At 37.2% G+C, this 16,724-nt stretch overlaps 1 protein-coding gene across 3 annotated transcripts in view; it reads right to left on the reverse strand.

Annotated features, from left to right (window-relative positions):
* Positions 1–1,325: 1,325 nt before the first annotated feature.
* Positions 1,326–16,724, reverse strand: part of KYNU (kynureninase) — a 146,317-nt gene continuing 130,918 nt past the window's right edge. Inside the window, exons 11-14 of one of the 3 annotated variants that reach the window (XM_012473460.3) lie at positions 15,688–15,740; positions 10,509–10,594; positions 3,514–3,744; positions 1,326–1,829 (exon numbers count right to left, since the gene is read on the reverse strand). In XM_012473460.3, coding sequence (XP_012328883.2) covers positions 1,704–1,829; positions 3,514–3,744; positions 10,509–10,594; positions 15,688–15,740 — 496 coding nt within the window. In that variant the 3' untranslated portion in view covers positions 1,326–1,703. Of the gene's footprint in view, positions 1,830–3,509; positions 3,745–10,508; positions 10,595–15,687; positions 15,741–16,724 lie in introns of those variants that run through there. The other 2 variants (XM_012473461.3, XM_064382801.1) reach the window with 2 other exon arrangements.

The following is a 16,724-nucleotide window of genomic DNA, read 5'->3' on the forward strand; positions in this document are numbered from 1 at the left end:
TTACTTTCAGCCCCTTGCCTTCTCCACCTTTATGCAGTCGCACCACTACTTAAACCACACCGTCAAAAAGTCTGTTTCTATTATTTTCTGTCTGTCTGTGCTCAGATTCACTGTACTCATTTACTTTTGCATGCCCAGCTTTTAAGTTGCCGGTTTACATGTTTTCTCCAGGCAATTAACAGCTAATATTTCACTCTTAATCTGGCTCCCGTTCTCTGCTCAAACCCAATTTTGTTAATAAAAGTGAGCAGTTGCTTATGTATACCACTGGCTTCCTCATGCACCATAAAAGCAAAAGCTTTCCTTCCACTCAGTTAACCTTCTCTAACACTATCTTTCTCCTTCTCTTATTTAAACCCTGTGTTTTTCCAATTAATCTCTCAATTCCTACAAAATAGTATACAGGCGATAACCAATCGGTCAATTCGACAAATGCTCCTTCTAACAACCCCACAATATTACCCCTTTGCCCAAAATCTCCCAGCAGTCTAAATTCTTTTCCATTTTTAGGTTTCCACCCCGCCCCCAATCCCGCTCAAGCCTTGAGAGACTTCGCCCCCACCCCCTAAAACCTGTTATCACTCCCTCTTCTCTAATCTTTCTCCCTATATAAAAGGACAGGTGTGTCAGGTCTCCATATGCAAGCCTGGAGCCTGAAAGTCTGAAGTCCTGCTTACCTCGGCTGATGTCTCCCACCCCTCTGCCTGTGTTCGCCATTGTCCCTAACTGCCCATCATAGTTTCCCCTACAAGCCCCTCACCCAACCCTGCCATCTTAACTGTTCTTACAATAATGTAAATACCTCTCACCTAACCCTGCTATTGTAATTGAACTTGTGGTCATGTATACTTCTTGCCCCTAACCCCCACCACTGTAACTGAACTTACTCTGCAACACCCCCGCCCCCCAAAAAACTACCCAAACCTATAAAACCAACTCCTATCCCACTGCCCTTTGCTAATGCCCTTATCGGCCTTAGCCCACCTGCACCCAGGTGAATTAACAGCCATGTTGCTCACACACACACACACCAAAAAAAAAAAAAAAAAAAAGAAAGAAAGATGTATCCTCTTTCAAAGAGGTTAAAATATGACAAAAATATCTTAGAATCAATACTATTTGGCATCTATATACATAAACATTGGTTTCTGACATTTGAGACCAGCAGGAGCAATGTGGATTGTCCCCCAAAAATATATGAAAGGCACTATCCCAGGAAATATATTCTCTTTTCCTTAGATTGGAATTGGATGTAACATTTCAAAATCATATATATATATATCAGACTGTTCAACTCCAATGCATCAAAGAAACTCTTTGATAAATTGAAGCTAAAGTAATATTTCCAAAATTGACACAAGAATTGCACACACATTATGAAGTTTTCAGTTAAACCAGAAATTAAACCAACATAAAACATTTCAATGACCATGAAATGTGACAGCTTATTGAGACTGTATACATCATAATTGAACCAATACAGTCTTTGGTCCCCCAAACACCAAACAACTAGGCAGTCCTGTGAGCTCCTCAGTGCCACAGACTCTGAAAAATCATATCAGATTTTCTGTAAGGTAATTATTTATTGTTAGTTACATGTGATCAATACAGTGACATACTTTCAATAATTAAAAATTGAATAATACTGAAATAACCACAGCAGCTTTCAGTATAATTTGCTTAAGTTGTTCTAGAAAACACTGCTAATTTGTTGATTCTGCAGAGTCAAGTATAGAAGTGAGCAGATTGATAAATTTATAAACATCATGGAAAGAATTGTAGAGAGGAACTGGAGCCACTCGAATGCCATTTGGATTCCGCTTGTCACACTGTGGGGAAAAAGTAAAGCCACAATAATGTTGCGTTTTTCACACATTGAAAATCCACATTCAAGATAAACTTAACATAAAGCACTTTCATAATGATTTCCCTAAAAATTAATATATAAGCAAAAATGTTTAAATAAAACACGGTGTTTTTTTCTTAGTTATTTATCCTAATGCTATCATTCCCCTATTCCCTGACCCCCTGACAGGTCCCAGTGTGTGATGCTCCTCTCACTGTGTCCATGTGTTCTCATTGTTCAACTGTCACTTATGAGTGAGAACATATGGTATTTGGTTTTCTGTTCTTGTGTCAGTTTGCTGAGAATGATGGTTTCCAGCTATATCCATGTCCCTGCAAAGGACATGAACTCATCCTTTTCTATGGCTTATGAAACTTTTCTCTTGATAATAATTTAAGAAATAATAATGGATTGGTGCATGAATAGCCAAGATAAATTCTGAAATCTATTCAGCAGCTATCTTCTTTAAGCATTTAATAGATCACATATACAGTGTTTTTTATTTTTTTTTCCTGTGGGGACCCCTTGGAGGGACTGTAACCTTTGGATGAATTTAAATGAATGAAAACCCCATTGGGGTCTAGAGAGTTTTAGTATGTCATCCTTGAACTTAATTCTCTAATCTTTAATCTTGCAGGTAAGAAGTGGGCTACATTCCTGGGAATGCTGATAAGTCCTGAAGTAGCACCAGATACTTTGACATGCCTAGAGATCACTACGGTTAACTTTAAAAACACTTGCTATAGGCTAGACAATATAGTAGATAGTTTATGTGTGCTGTCCCATTTCAATCCAATCACATCTCTTGGAGGTAATTAATTTTACACCCCAAATACAGATGAAAATTTCAAGCCAGTAGATCCCAATGAACTTTCCCAGGAGGACAGAACTTGACAATGGCATTGGTTGATTTAGAATCCTGATCTTCTGACTAGTGCCTCCAGCATCTGGGGGAAACATCTCCTACACGTTTGGTGGTAAACATGAGCCAAGCAGTGCCTTAATTACATTATCACTCGAAGTAGATACATTCTCTTTTTTCCCTGAAATTACTAGTTCACATTTACTTAGTTCTCTTCAAGAGACTGAGAAGGTCATATAGGGTGAAGTGTTGAAAAAATTATTCCTATTTTACCAGGGTAATTTTTTTCTAAAAAAAAAAAAAAATTATTCCTTGCAGTGTTACCACTCCTGAGAAGTGCATATGTATCTTTTTTGACTTAAGAGACAAGGTTGAAAATAACTTAATTTGATCAAGCAACTAAATAAGACTTTGTTTTTTTAATCCTTCAATAAATTGGTATGATCTGTAATTCCAGTCATTCAATAGATGAATTATAGTACAAACTAGTGAAAACAATGTCCTGATTAATTACGATGAAATGGTAATGCTTTCTTTCCTGCAAACTGTTATGAAAAGAATAAGTTATGAAGAACTATTCCTATAACCCAAGTTTGTGGTATCTTCTCTTTTATCAGAAATGACAGATCTCTATGCCTTCAGTTAGCACAGTGCTGAGGGCTTAGTTGGCACTTAATTTATTCTTAATTGATGGACTGATGTGAAATAACATGCAACAACAATGAATAAACCAAAGAATCCAAATTTTATCCCCAACACGCAACCCATAGACAAAATCGGGGAGCAAAGCAAGAGACGTACTTACAACCACACCTCTTTTTTCTAGTTCTTGGAAAACATCTTTGTTTGGAACAGAAAATGTTATTGTTAGCTGGCAGCCCCGTTCCTCTACATGGGATGGAGTAATTATGTTCACAACTGGTTTCTTGGCTGCTGCTTTATCTTTGCCATACTTATGCTTGATCAGGTATTCCAGATAGCCAGTTAGCAAAATAGATTTCTTTCGCAATGCCTTCATTGTCGCCTGCTTAAAGATCTGTGGAATGAGAAACAATCAGATTAAAGGGTCTTATTGATTTACAAAGAAGCAAAAATTAAGAGTAAATCATGCATAAAAAAGGAAATGCCCATATTTGACCTTTCCGATAAATAGCTCCTTTTACACAATCTTTTTTGTAAAATCATGCCCTCTTTTAAATGCTTTGCTATTAAACAATGAAGGTAAATTTTCCATGATGGAAAAATTGTCCAAATGTCACTTAGATAATACTTGCAAAGGAAGAAAATGCAAGTTAATATCAGGTACCTGTGTCAGGCCAGGACTCACTAACACAGGCCTCTATCACAACTGTTTTAGTACTGACTGAGTGACTAAGTTAAATATTAAAAATTTAAAAAGCCAGTGCCCTTATACGAAGGCTGAGATGTAACGAAAGCCCATCAAGAGTTTTGTCTAGGCCTTTCCTGGGCCTTAAAACATAACAAAATAATGAAGAAATTCTTAACAGGACCCATTTAGGATTAAACAAGTTTTATTGTGGGTCTGAAGAAGCTCCCCAGGCCTCCACAAACAAGTTTACTGAAGGTCTAAAGGAACTCCTCAAGCCTCAGTGATTTAGCAGGAGACAAAATAAGGGTAATCACTCTAGCACCTGGACCAATTTAGATTAAGTAAATTTACTGAGGCTCCAGAGAAAGGTCTTAAGGACTCAGACCTTAGTTATAGATTAAAAGAAGTTAATCACTTATGTCTTCAGAAGAATGCACACTTGCACGTAGATATATAACTTAGAAGGTATATAAGCTCTGGAAATCTGTAATTTTTAGTTGGTCTGGTGATAATTTCCAGGGCTTCTCCCTGTAACTGGTTACAGAAATAAAAACTCTCTTCCTCCCCAGTTCATCTGCATCTCGTTACTAGGCCATGAGAAATAGCAGCCTGACTCTCAGTTTCATCCGGGAGCATACCTTCACAATTATTTTAAATTAACTTAGTATAATCCAGTAAAATATACCTTAATAAATGCATTTAAATAGCATACAATGTAAGCTTTTCTCCAAAACCACTTTTTGAAATCATAAGAAGGCCTCTTCTACTTTGATGTAAAGTTTGTCCCACAAAAAGTGCAATATGATCTAAACGTGCAAATGTGGAAAGCTGTGTTACTGGTAATATTTAAAACTGTTTTACTGACTCCTAAATCTCTCCCAGCTTAACAGTAAGAAAACAAGCCATTAAATAATAATGCTAAGTTTTCTCAGCGAGGGAAGCAAATAACATTAGATAATGCATTTATTTTTACTGAAGCATTTCTCTCATTTTTCCCCTTCTAAACTCTAGCACTGGTGTGAAAATACTGCCATTTGCTGCCTGAGATGCCTTATATTAAGATGAGTGACAAGGGCACACAGTAACTGGTGCTGGAATATTAGGGGTCAGAACAGATGTGCTTTTCTGGCTTATCTCTTGAGGTCAAGTAGAGTGTAAAAATATATCCTACGTATAAGAACAGAATGAACTGCAAACAGTGTGATGCACTGGCCTGCCACTTAATGTTCCTTTCCTGTGTCGTGAGCAAAGATATCAAGAGCAAAGCTAGGGTCACTTGGTGATATCGACTTTATCAAGTCTATGAAAACAGTTATTCCTGTATGTACACATGGCACGTGTAGGAAGGCACTCTAATAAAACTCATTCAGCCGCAGAGTTCCTGGGACTATACTGCATGGAGGCTACGGATTGGCTGAAGGAGAGGATGGGAGCTGTACTGAAGGTAAAGAATATCTAAGCAAGAGAAGAGAAACAGAGAGCAGAATAGCGCCTGCCTCTCTCTTCACCCACACCTCCCAGACAATGCCTGAAGCCTACAGTGACAGCTCACGTATAGGCTGACATGTTGGTTTCATAAGCCCCCAAGATCTGGAGTGCCGATAACACTGCTCCAAGACCCAGACGACTTAGATGACACAGAATTTGGTAGGAGGCATCTCTTCATTTTCTTGGGCAAAACAAAATGTAGGTAGACTTGGCATAATGAGGACTCAAGGGAACACGGCCAAGTTTTGGGTCAAGGGCCAAGAATCAAAATTCTCCCAGAGGAGCAGCAAGGCATAGGCCACAGCTAGTTTCGCTGTGAGGTTTGAGTAAAACACTATGTGAGGAATCTTTCCAAGTTCTCTCTGGAGCTTAATAATATTCTAGGAAATTCTAGGAAATTTTGTGGTTCTGCTATGGGTGCCCTACTGTGTACATAGGGGCAATCAATACATGAGGTATCACATTTAATGGTAGTTTATTTGTACGCATAGGTTAGCAAAACTTTGAGGAATACTACTTGCATTTAGTTTTTAAAGGGGCTTGGAGGTGTTGCTCTTACAGCTTTCTCTGGATAACTAGAAACCAAATTTTTTTTGGTATGACAAATAGCTTCCATCTTGATATACTGGAGAATGTTGTCACTCTTTGATAATAAAGTAATTTTAAAATATAAAAGATATTTTCCCCATTACAACCACAATAAGGGCAACTGCATTCTGAGGCACTTTTCAGTTCATCTCACACAGGGCAAAAGTCTATTCTGAGCCTCATGTAAAAATACTGACAGAGAATAATAGGGAAGTAACGTAAATATTCTATTTGCTTTTTTGGTTCTCATATGTTTTATGAGTTCAATATTGAAAAAGAATAATTTTTTTAAATTAGAAAGAAATGAAAATTGTAGTTTGAAAAATATTCAGCTTAAAAGATAATTCTTGGCAGATTTTCAACTACTTGTATTATTTTTTCTTACTGACTAAATGAACATGAAGTTAGAGAAGTTTTAACGGGAAAAATAAGTTTAGTGTGATGTTTATAGTCATATTTTTCTCTTAAATTCTTAAAACTGGCTCCCTAGTAACTCTGAAAGGAAACATACAGTGCATTTCTTTGTTGAGTCTTCTGACTCAGCATGTATTTTAATTGAATGCTCTGATTTTGTATTTTGAAGCTGTTTATTTCATTATGAAGTCAGAACAATCAAAGGGGCTAAAACTTGTCTACCTATTGCTACATATAGATATGAACCTTCAAAACATATGTATTGTTTACATTTAAGTAATTTGAAAATTGAGGAGACTTCCGAAATAATCTTGTCCAAATATCTTACATTAAAAAAATAAGGCAAATACATTCAAAAGCAGTCATTGCTTGTGTGAGGCCATACTTAGTGTCCAGTGAAGGAGAGAGCGCTTGCCTCCAGCTTCCTGGTCTCAGGCTCCATCCCTTCATCCACAATATTTTAAGAATTATTGTATAAATGATTCAGATCCAAAAATATAAATAAAAGGACAGTTTGAAACTGATTATAACATGCTATTTTAATATAAATCAACCATATACACATGCTTTTATAAAAAAAGCCATATTAATATATTTTTAAAAAGTCATTGTATTAAAAATCTAAGGTCTTATTTATATACAATTAAGTCTTAAGTACAACAACTCTCCTCCAGTTCATATTTGACTATGTTGAACACTTCTCAAAAGAAAAGTAGAGACAACAAGGAGGCAGTTTGATGCATGCATTTACTTCTTTCATTTATTCAAACTTCAACCACCTATCTCCTACAATGGAATAAACTTGTTTAAAAAGATACGGTGGCTGAGTGTAGCGCTTCACGTCTGTTATCCCAACTGCTCAGTAGGCTGAGGCAGGAGAATCACTTGAGGCCAGCAGTTCCAGCCCAGCATGGACAAAATAGCCAGACCTCATCTCTAAAATGATTAAAAAATAAGCTGAGTGCAGTGGCATGCCCTGTAGTCCTAGCTACTAAGGAGGCTGAGGTGGAGAGGATCGCTTGAGGCCAGTAGATTGAGATTGGCCTGAGGAACATGGTGAAATACTGTCTCTACAAAAAATACAAAACTTAACCGGGTGTGTTGGTGCACTCTTGTAGTCCCAGCTACTGTGGAGGCTGAGGTGGGAAGATCAACTGAGCCCAGGAGGTGGAGGTTGCAGTGAGCTGAGATCCTGTCACTGCACTCTAGGGGTGACAGAGGGGGACCCTGTCTCAAAAGTAAAGAAATAAAATAAAGAAATAATAATAATTAGCCACGTGTTGTGGCACAGACCTGTAGTCCCAGCTACTCAGGAGGCAGAGGCAGGAGGATCACTTGAACCCCAGGAGTTTGAGGCCATGGCAAGCTATGATCATACCACTGCACTCCAGCCTGAATGACAGAGCGAGACCCCATCTCTAAATATACATAAATAAAATTTAAAGGAAGATAAGGTAAGTATTAATGGAAACATTGTTAATTCATGGATGCTTACTCATATCAGAAGTCCATAAATGTCTAGAAAATAGGATGTTTTAACAGAGAACGGGAAGCAATTCGATGCATTAGTTTGTAATTTAAAAATTTTGCAATTTACAGTAGGAAATAATTTTGAAAAACGCTTTCACCAAAATAAGGCTTAACTAAAGAATTTTGTTTAGAACATAGTCTCAGCAGTGAAATAAGCAGTAAGAGGCTCGAGAGAAATTCTGTGAATTAGAAACTCCAGAGATGTGCATATCCTTCTCCTTGTGGCTTTTAGGGTTTTAAGTTTAGATATTAACTGGGTAACATAGTGAGACTTTGTCTCTACAAAAACTACAAAAATTAAACTGGTGTGGTAGTGCACATCTACAGTCCCAGCTACTCAGGAGGTTGAGGTTAAGTTTAGATATTAAAAACAAAAACAAAATCAGTCCTCAGACTATAATTGAAAATAAAAACTTGTCTAGATGACTCTTAATACAATGTGGTAGGAAAAATAAGAATGTGCCTTTTTCCCCATAGCAGAAGGGTGAATACTACTAGAAAAGCCAACCTACTGCAGAAAGTACGCCAAGGTGAGGATGTCTAAATAAAATTTCCAGGTACGTCTGAGAAGTTATCTGCAAAGACATGGTCCTTCAGAATAAATTACTTTAGGTACAAGCTCTTCCTAAGGTATGTCATGGTGCTTCTGATATTATCACACATCTTCTACCTGATACAAACGTGGAACGAATGCAGAAACTTAATTTTGTTTTAAAATGTTTAAACAAAATATTTCTCTGAATGGATATTATAAAAACACTCAAATATCATTATCTGATTTACTAAGCAGATTTTTACTCAAAAAAACTTTCAAAAATATATATCACTGGCTGAAAAATCTCGTCACTGTGTCTATTTTCCAGGAAAAATGCTGCCATGAAGTGAAAACAGCACAAGCTCCATCTAGTGGTTAAACTGAGTGGGTGCGCTTTAAATTGGGATGGAATGAAATGTAATTATCACTATCCAGTGGTGAATTTAATAAAAACGGAGGAACTTGATGCTGCCATCCAGTGGCCAGAATGAGAAACTGCTATACGTGTTCACAGAATTATGCCATTTTAGATTAGAAGGAATTTTGAATTCCAGCATCATTTGATGCTGGAATCCTCTATAAGTTATTGCTAAAATATCGTAAACTATATGATTTTAGAAGGAGATATGAAAAATTTCAAATCCTTGTTCGAATAGTTCTTTATAAAACCTCTATTAGAAATAGATACACACATTTACTTAAAATATATTTTGCTTAAATATATGTATACAGGCTAGGCGCAGAAGCTCACGCTTGTAATCCCAGCACTTTGGGAGGCCAAGGCAGGCGGACCATCTGAGGTCAGGAGTTTTGAGACCAGCCTGACCAACATGGAGAAACCCTGTCTCTACTAAAAATACAAAATTAGCCGGGGGTAGTGGCGCATGCCTGTAATCCCAGCTACTCCAGAGGCTGAGACAGGAAATTCACTTGAACTCAGGAGGTGGAGGTTGCAGTCAGCCAAGATCACGCCATTGCACTCCAGACTGAGCAACAGAGTGAAATTCTGTCTCAAATAAAATAAATAAATAAATAAATAAATAAATGTATACAAAACATATATTTACTTAATATATATTCACATGATTATGAATTATATACTATATAATTACAAATATATTTTTACTTGACTGCATTTAGTCTAATCATAAATAATAGTATCCAAGGAATCACAATTTCATTTTCTTGTTATGTATATCTGTCATTTCAGGGTAAGACTAAATTTACCTAAATAAAAATATAAATTAATTTAGAGGAAAATATTGAGTCAGTGATAGTGAAGACTATAAATTGACATAATGTCGTAGAAGTCCCAATTAAAAAATAAAACAAAAATCATAAAACCATCCTACCTCATGAGACAACCTTATTTAATCTTTGGTTTACTCTGATTATTCATTATTTTTCCTTCAACTAAGTCTTTTCTAGCTTTGTCACGTGGCACTTGGTCAGTTCATTCATCTACAATGAGCTAGAAGCAGCACAGTCCCCAGTAATTACATCAGGCACGCAATATTTTCTCAATAAATTTATGTTGAATAAGCAAATTTATAAAGAACTAAATATTTCATGCTTATTTAGTATACAGAGAGACTAAGAGAAAGTTAAATAACTTATTCATGTTTAAACAGATTCTAAGTGGAGTAAAAAAATGTATTTCTCTCAAAGAGTTCCATTTAATATTTACTATGTGCTGATAAAGTGCCAAGCATTGTGCTGGGGGCTGGTGACAGGAATGAAGGGAGACCCACACCACCACATCACTGTCCTAAAGGGGAATGCTGCCTCTTTCCCTTGTTCATGCATGGTGCACATGTATCATCTTGCTGTGTAGCAGAGAAAGTGCTACAAACTGTCACAGTCAGATCAGGAAAAAAGGCAAAGATGTGGGAAGGTTGAAACATACATCACTCACCTCTAAACTAGCATGTAAGGAAGAGACCAACAACATGGGAGGATTTGAAATTCGGAATCCACAGACCCCAGGGATTAACTGCAGTTCTGAGAAAGTAATATCATGTCATTATCATAGAGGGTAACTTTAAAAGTGTCCATAAAGTTACTAAAGTACTGAAGAGTGAAAGAGCAAGACTTAAACTTTTATTCCTGGGTAGGACTTCTGAGATATTTAAGATAAACTCCATGGAGCTAAAATATCATTATTTCCCCTTCACCAGCAATTCCCACGTCTCTTGTCCTCACCTTCTTCGTAGAACACCACAAATCTTAGACCCAAGGTAAAAGTGACCTCTTCTGGAAGTTTCTCTGGACCCCATTCTCTGCCTTCCTATTCCCAACCCAGGATTCCTTGTTCTGCTCAACCTTTGCTTTCCTGTTATGAAACCATGTCAATGAGAGAGAGCAGCAGTTTGGAGTGACATGTAATTGTAATGTCGCCCGAAGGCAGAAATATGAATGAAATGACCTATGAAGGTGACTTTGAGCTCTAGGATTGTTAGGTCAAGTGGTTTCTCTTAGAAAACACACACACACGAGAGAGATCCAAGATGGCTGATGATTAGCAGCTCGGGCACGTACCTCCCAGTGAAAGTGCAAAGAACGAGAGGACGCCACACTTTCAGACGAATATTAGTTGCTCACGGACCAGGAGATTCCCAGTGGAGGAGCTCCACGGGTCGCCAGGGCGACTCTTGTGGCCGGCGTGGCGGATTTGCTGGTGCCTTAGCACGCCAGTTCTTGGTGCAGAGTCCGGAGATTCCGGGCAGAAAAGCACCATCAATCTTAACACCGCTGTTTTGGCCGGCTCAGTGGATTGCGCAGATTTCGGCGCAGGGAATCAACAAGTTGGACGTCAGAGACCCAGTTAGAAAGTCGGTAATTATAAAGATGACAGACGGACAAATATATAATGAAGGGAAGAAACCAACGTAAAAAGGTAGAGAATACTCAAAATCAGAATGCCTCTCCCTCTACAGGGGATTGCAATTCCTCATCAGTAACGGAACAAGGCTTAATAGATTACACGTGTGTTCCAATAACAGAAGCAGGTTTCAAAACGTGGGTGATAAGAAACTTCTGTGAATTAAAAGAACTTGTTCTAACCCAATGCAAAGAAACTAAGAACCTTGAAAAAAGGTTTGACGAAATGTTAACGAGAATGGACAATTTAGAGAAGAATATAAGTGAATTGATGGAGCTGAAAAACACAACACGAGAACTTCACGAAGCATGCACAAGTTTAAACAGTCGAATTGATCAAGCAGAAGGAAGGATATCAGAAGTCGAGGACCAGCTCAGTGAAATGAAACGAGAAGACAAGAATGCAGAAAAAAGGATGAAAAGGAATGAGCAAAGTCTCCAGGAAATATGGGACTATGTGAAAAGACCTAATTTACGTTTGATAGGTGTACCTGAATGTGATGAAGAGAATGAATCCAAGTTGGAAAATACTCTTCAGGATATCATTCAGGAAAATTTCCCCAACCTGGCAAGGCAGGGTAATATTCAACTCCAGGTAATACAGAGAACACCACAAAGATATTCTTCAAGAAGACCAACCCCAAGGCACATAATCGCCAGATTTATTAGGGGTGAAATGAAGGAGAAAATACTAACGGCAGCCAGAGAGAAAGGTCAGGTTACCCATAAAGGGAAACCTATCAGACTTACAGCAGATCTCTCAGCAGAAACCCTACAAGCCAGAAAAGAATGGGGACCAATATTTAACATCCTTAAAGAAAAGAACTTTCAACCCAGAATTTCCTATCCAGTCAAACTAAGCTTTATGAGCGAAGGAAAAATTAAATCTTTTGCGAACAAACAAGTACTTAGAGAGTTCACCACCACCAGGCCTGCTTTACAAGAGCTTCTGAAAGAAGCACTATACATATAAAGGAACAACCAATATCAGCCTTTCCAAAAATATATCAAAAAGCAAAGAACTTTAACACAATAAAAAATTTACATCAACTAATGGGCAAAACAGCCAGCTAGCATCAAACGCCGGTATTAAACTTATATATATTTTAATTGGATAAAAAGCCAAAACCCATCGGTATGCTGCATCCGGGCCCATCTTACATGCAACAATACACAAAGACTCAGAGAGAAGGAGGAAGATTTACCAATCAAACAGAGAGTAAAAATAAACTAATAAACAAAAAGCAGGAGATGCAATTCTCGCCTCTGATAAAGTAGACTTTAAAGCAACAAAGATCAAAAGAGGCGAGGAATGACATTACATAATGGCAAAAGGATCAATGCAACAAGAAGAGCTAACGATTCTATAGATCAACGAGATAGAAAATTAACAAGGATATTCAGAACTTGAACTCAGACCCGGAACAAGTAAACTTAATAAACATTTATAGAACTCTCCACTTCAAATACACAAAACATACATTACCACCTCACACCTATTCCAAAGGTGACTATATAATTGGAAGTAAATCACTCCTCAGTAATCGTATAGCATTTCATAGGTTTAAATTAAATATTGGTTGGCTGTTTGTTTGTTATCTTCTTCCCTTATTCCTTCCTGACTACATCATTAAGTATAATTATCAGTATAAAAGAGGTTTTCAATACCCATTACTAAACTGCATTCTAGCCTGGGCAAGAAAGCAATACTCCCATTCTCTCTCCCTCTTTCTTTTCCTTCTCCCTCCTCCCCATTCTCTCTCTCTCTTTCTCTTCCTTTTTCCTCCTTCCTATTCTCTCTCTCTTTCTCTTTAAAAAAAAAAAAAAAAAAAGAAAACACACACACACACACACACACACACACACACAAAACAGAGGAGGCTTTAAAAAAAAGATCTGCCTAAGTATAATATATGAAAAAGGTAAATTAATAGCAGATACTCTCCTAATTAAGTCGATTGAACAGTAGCAAGTTAAATTCAATAGGGCTAAGATGGATAGTCAGAGATAACACTATGACTGACTAAAGAATGTTAAAACATGATGACTCTTTATGTAGTCATCAAATCTAAGATTAAGCAAATCATGGTGATATGGCTTGGCTCTGTGTCCCCACCCAAATCTCATCTTGAATTGTAATCCCTACATGTCAAGGAAGGGACCTGATGTGAGATTGATTGGATGGATCATGGTGGTAGTTTCCCCCATGCTCTTCTCATGATAATGAAGGAGTTCTCACAAGATCTGATAGTTTAAAAAACAGCAGTTTTCCCTAAGCCCCCCCCCTCTCTCTCTCTCTCAATCTCTCTCTCTCTCTCTCTCACCTACCACAACCTCAGATGTGTCTTACTTTCCCTTTGCCTTCTGCCATGATTGTAGGTTTCCTGAGGCTTCCTCAGCCATGTGGAACTGTGCGTCAATTAAAACTCTTTCCTTTATAAATCACCCAGTCTGAGGTGGTATCTTTATAGCAGTGTGAAAGCAGACTAATACATATAGCCATATTGCCTGTGGGCCAAATTTGACCCACTAGTTTGTTTTTGTTTTTGAGACAGAGTATCACTCTGTCACCCAGGCCAGAGTGCAGTGGCTCAATCATGGCTCACTGCAGCCTTGACCTTCCCTGGGCTTAGGTGATCTTCCTACCACAGACTCTCAAGTAGCTGGGACTACAGGTGCATGCCACCACTCCTAGCTAATTTTTGTAGTTTTTGTAGAGAGGAGCTCTCACCATGTCACCCAGGCTAGTCCCCAACTCCTATGATCAATTGATCCATCTGCCTTGCCTCCCAAAGTGCTGGAATTACAGGTGTGAGTAATCATGCCCAGCCCTGTTCTTTTAAAACACAGTTTTGTGAAAACATAGCCACAGTCTTTCATGTATGTATAACCTATGGCTGCTTTACCACCACAATGATGGAGTTGAGTATTTGCCACAGAGACTGTGTAGCACAGAAAGCTTAAAATATTTCCTATCTGGTCCTTCATAGAAAAAGTTTGCTACCTACCCCTGATCAAATTAAATTCCTCTATTTCCAAATAAGAAACCCCATCTCAAATAATTTAAATAACTGGCACAATAACATCTAATTATTTTAACAGCCAAGGTAAAACACAGGTATCCTGATTTGACTGGAATATCAAATCTTGCAATTTGGTTGCTGCAAGAGATGTATATATAAAATCTCAGGCCAGCTGGGCAACATAGTGAGACCACATCTCTACTAGATATAATAATAATAACAATAAGGCAGTCTTGGTGGTGCACACCTATAGTCCCAGCTACTTAGGAGGAAAAGGCGGGAAGATTGCTTGAGACAGGGATATCAAGGCTGAACTGAACATAATTGCACCACTGTACTCCAGCCTAGGTGACAGAGCAAGACCCTGTTCCAAAAAATAAAAAAAATAAAATCAATAAAAAATGAAAACAAATTTAAAACAGTATCTCAGGATTTAAAGCAATCTGAAGGATCAAGTTTATGTTGAACTCTCAAAGCACTTATGATCTTTCTGTATCCCACATGGTTGGGAAATAGGGTCACTCATGAAAAAGCAACTCTGCATGGTAGAGTTTCATTTCTATCTGCTGGGGTTAACTGCTCACAGGAATTGCTACACTCTTTGGTACATGGCTAAAGCCACAAAAGGAAAATATTTAGGAAAAAAGAGGAATGAACATGAATATTTATTAAGGCACTGCTATGTCCTGCTTGGCTTATTGTTTTGAACTTGACTAATGCTAAAACAAAATTTTTACATAGATTTTATTATTCACATTAGGTAAATGGGAAAGAAAAAACGACACAAGATGATATAACTTGTGCAGGATCAAAAAACTATTAAGCAGTAAAGTGTGATTAATGCCCAAGTGTTTCTGAATCTCTGACTCCAAGCTGCAAATTTCCTCCTGTCCTCTGTGCCCAGTGTTTCAGGCATTCCGTGTTGATGGCATCTAACCAAGCCACATGACCCTTAACTTGGACTTCTTTTTCTTTTATCTCACTACGAAGGGATAAACTCAAGATCATGCTAACATCTATACATTTTTGGTCTTAAGCTCTGGATATGTCATTTCTTATTTGAGAATTCTCAGTGACATTTTTGAAGTGCACTCTTCCTGGGGCATACACATTACACATAATATGAAGACAGATGAAAATTGAAATAAAGTTAAAATAAAATGACTTATTAGGCAAAATATATATACTTACTGTTATCCATCTTAAATCTGGTGCTGAGTTCATGGCCAAACCATCCCACTAATCTAAAATATAAATAAAAACATTAGATTTTTTTTTTTTTAATAGAGTCTCACTCTGCTGCCTAGGCTAGAGTGCAGTGGCATGATCTCAGCTCACTGCAATCTCTGCCTCTTGGATTCAAGTGATTCATGTGCCTTAGCCTCTCAAGTAGCTGAGACTACAGGCACGCATCACCATGCCTGGCTACTTTTTGTCTTTTTAGTAAAGACAGGGTTACACCACGTTCGCCAGGCTGGTCTGAAACTCCTGAATACAAGTGATTCATCAGCCTTGGCCTCCCAAAGTGCTGGGATTGCAGGTTTGAGCCACTGTGCCTGGACATAATATTTTGATCTATAAAAATAAATACTACTAATTTAGAAAACTGGGGCCTGCATTATGAAGCTATTTGTGATATAAGTTATCAAATACTTCAGCAGATAAAATGCTATATGGTATCATAAAGTAACTAATATTTATAATGTTAAGAATGAGGATAAAAATTTACCCATCTATATGATCAGTTATTTTATTTTTGTGTGGAATATCAACTTAAGAGTTATAGTTAATGACCATTTTTTATTTAAAATAAAATGAACAAAAATATTAAGCTTTTTGTTTTAAACTTAAGCTAAAATCTCAAAAAGGTAAAACAACTAATATGATACTTTCACAATAGAATCTCTAAAGGGAAATGTACCCAAAAAACCCATATAATTGTTGAAAGTTTTAAAAATAATTTTCTAAAGAAATTGGTCACTTTCATATTGTTAATAAGAATGTGAAATTAGTCAGACATAAAATACAAAATATACAGGAAAAATCATATACATATGTATATATATTAGATGAAAAAGACTACAAACTAATTTAGACAAAAATATAAAAAATTTAGAAGGAGAGTGAATTTAAAATGGAGAGTTCCAGCGGGAAATAACTGGAAATTGATGGCCATTATCTTTTTAAAAATATATATTTTTAAAATTTTAGAATAGTTTTAAATTTAC

The sequence above is a fragment of the Aotus nancymaae genome, unplaced genomic scaffold (assembly GCF_030222135.1).
Source record: "Aotus nancymaae isolate 86718 unplaced genomic scaffold, 86718_ANA_hifiasm-v0.15.2.pri h1tg000029l, whole genome shotgun sequence".
Classification (NCBI taxonomy): Eukaryota; Metazoa; Chordata; class Mammalia; order Primates; family Aotidae; genus Aotus; species Aotus nancymaae.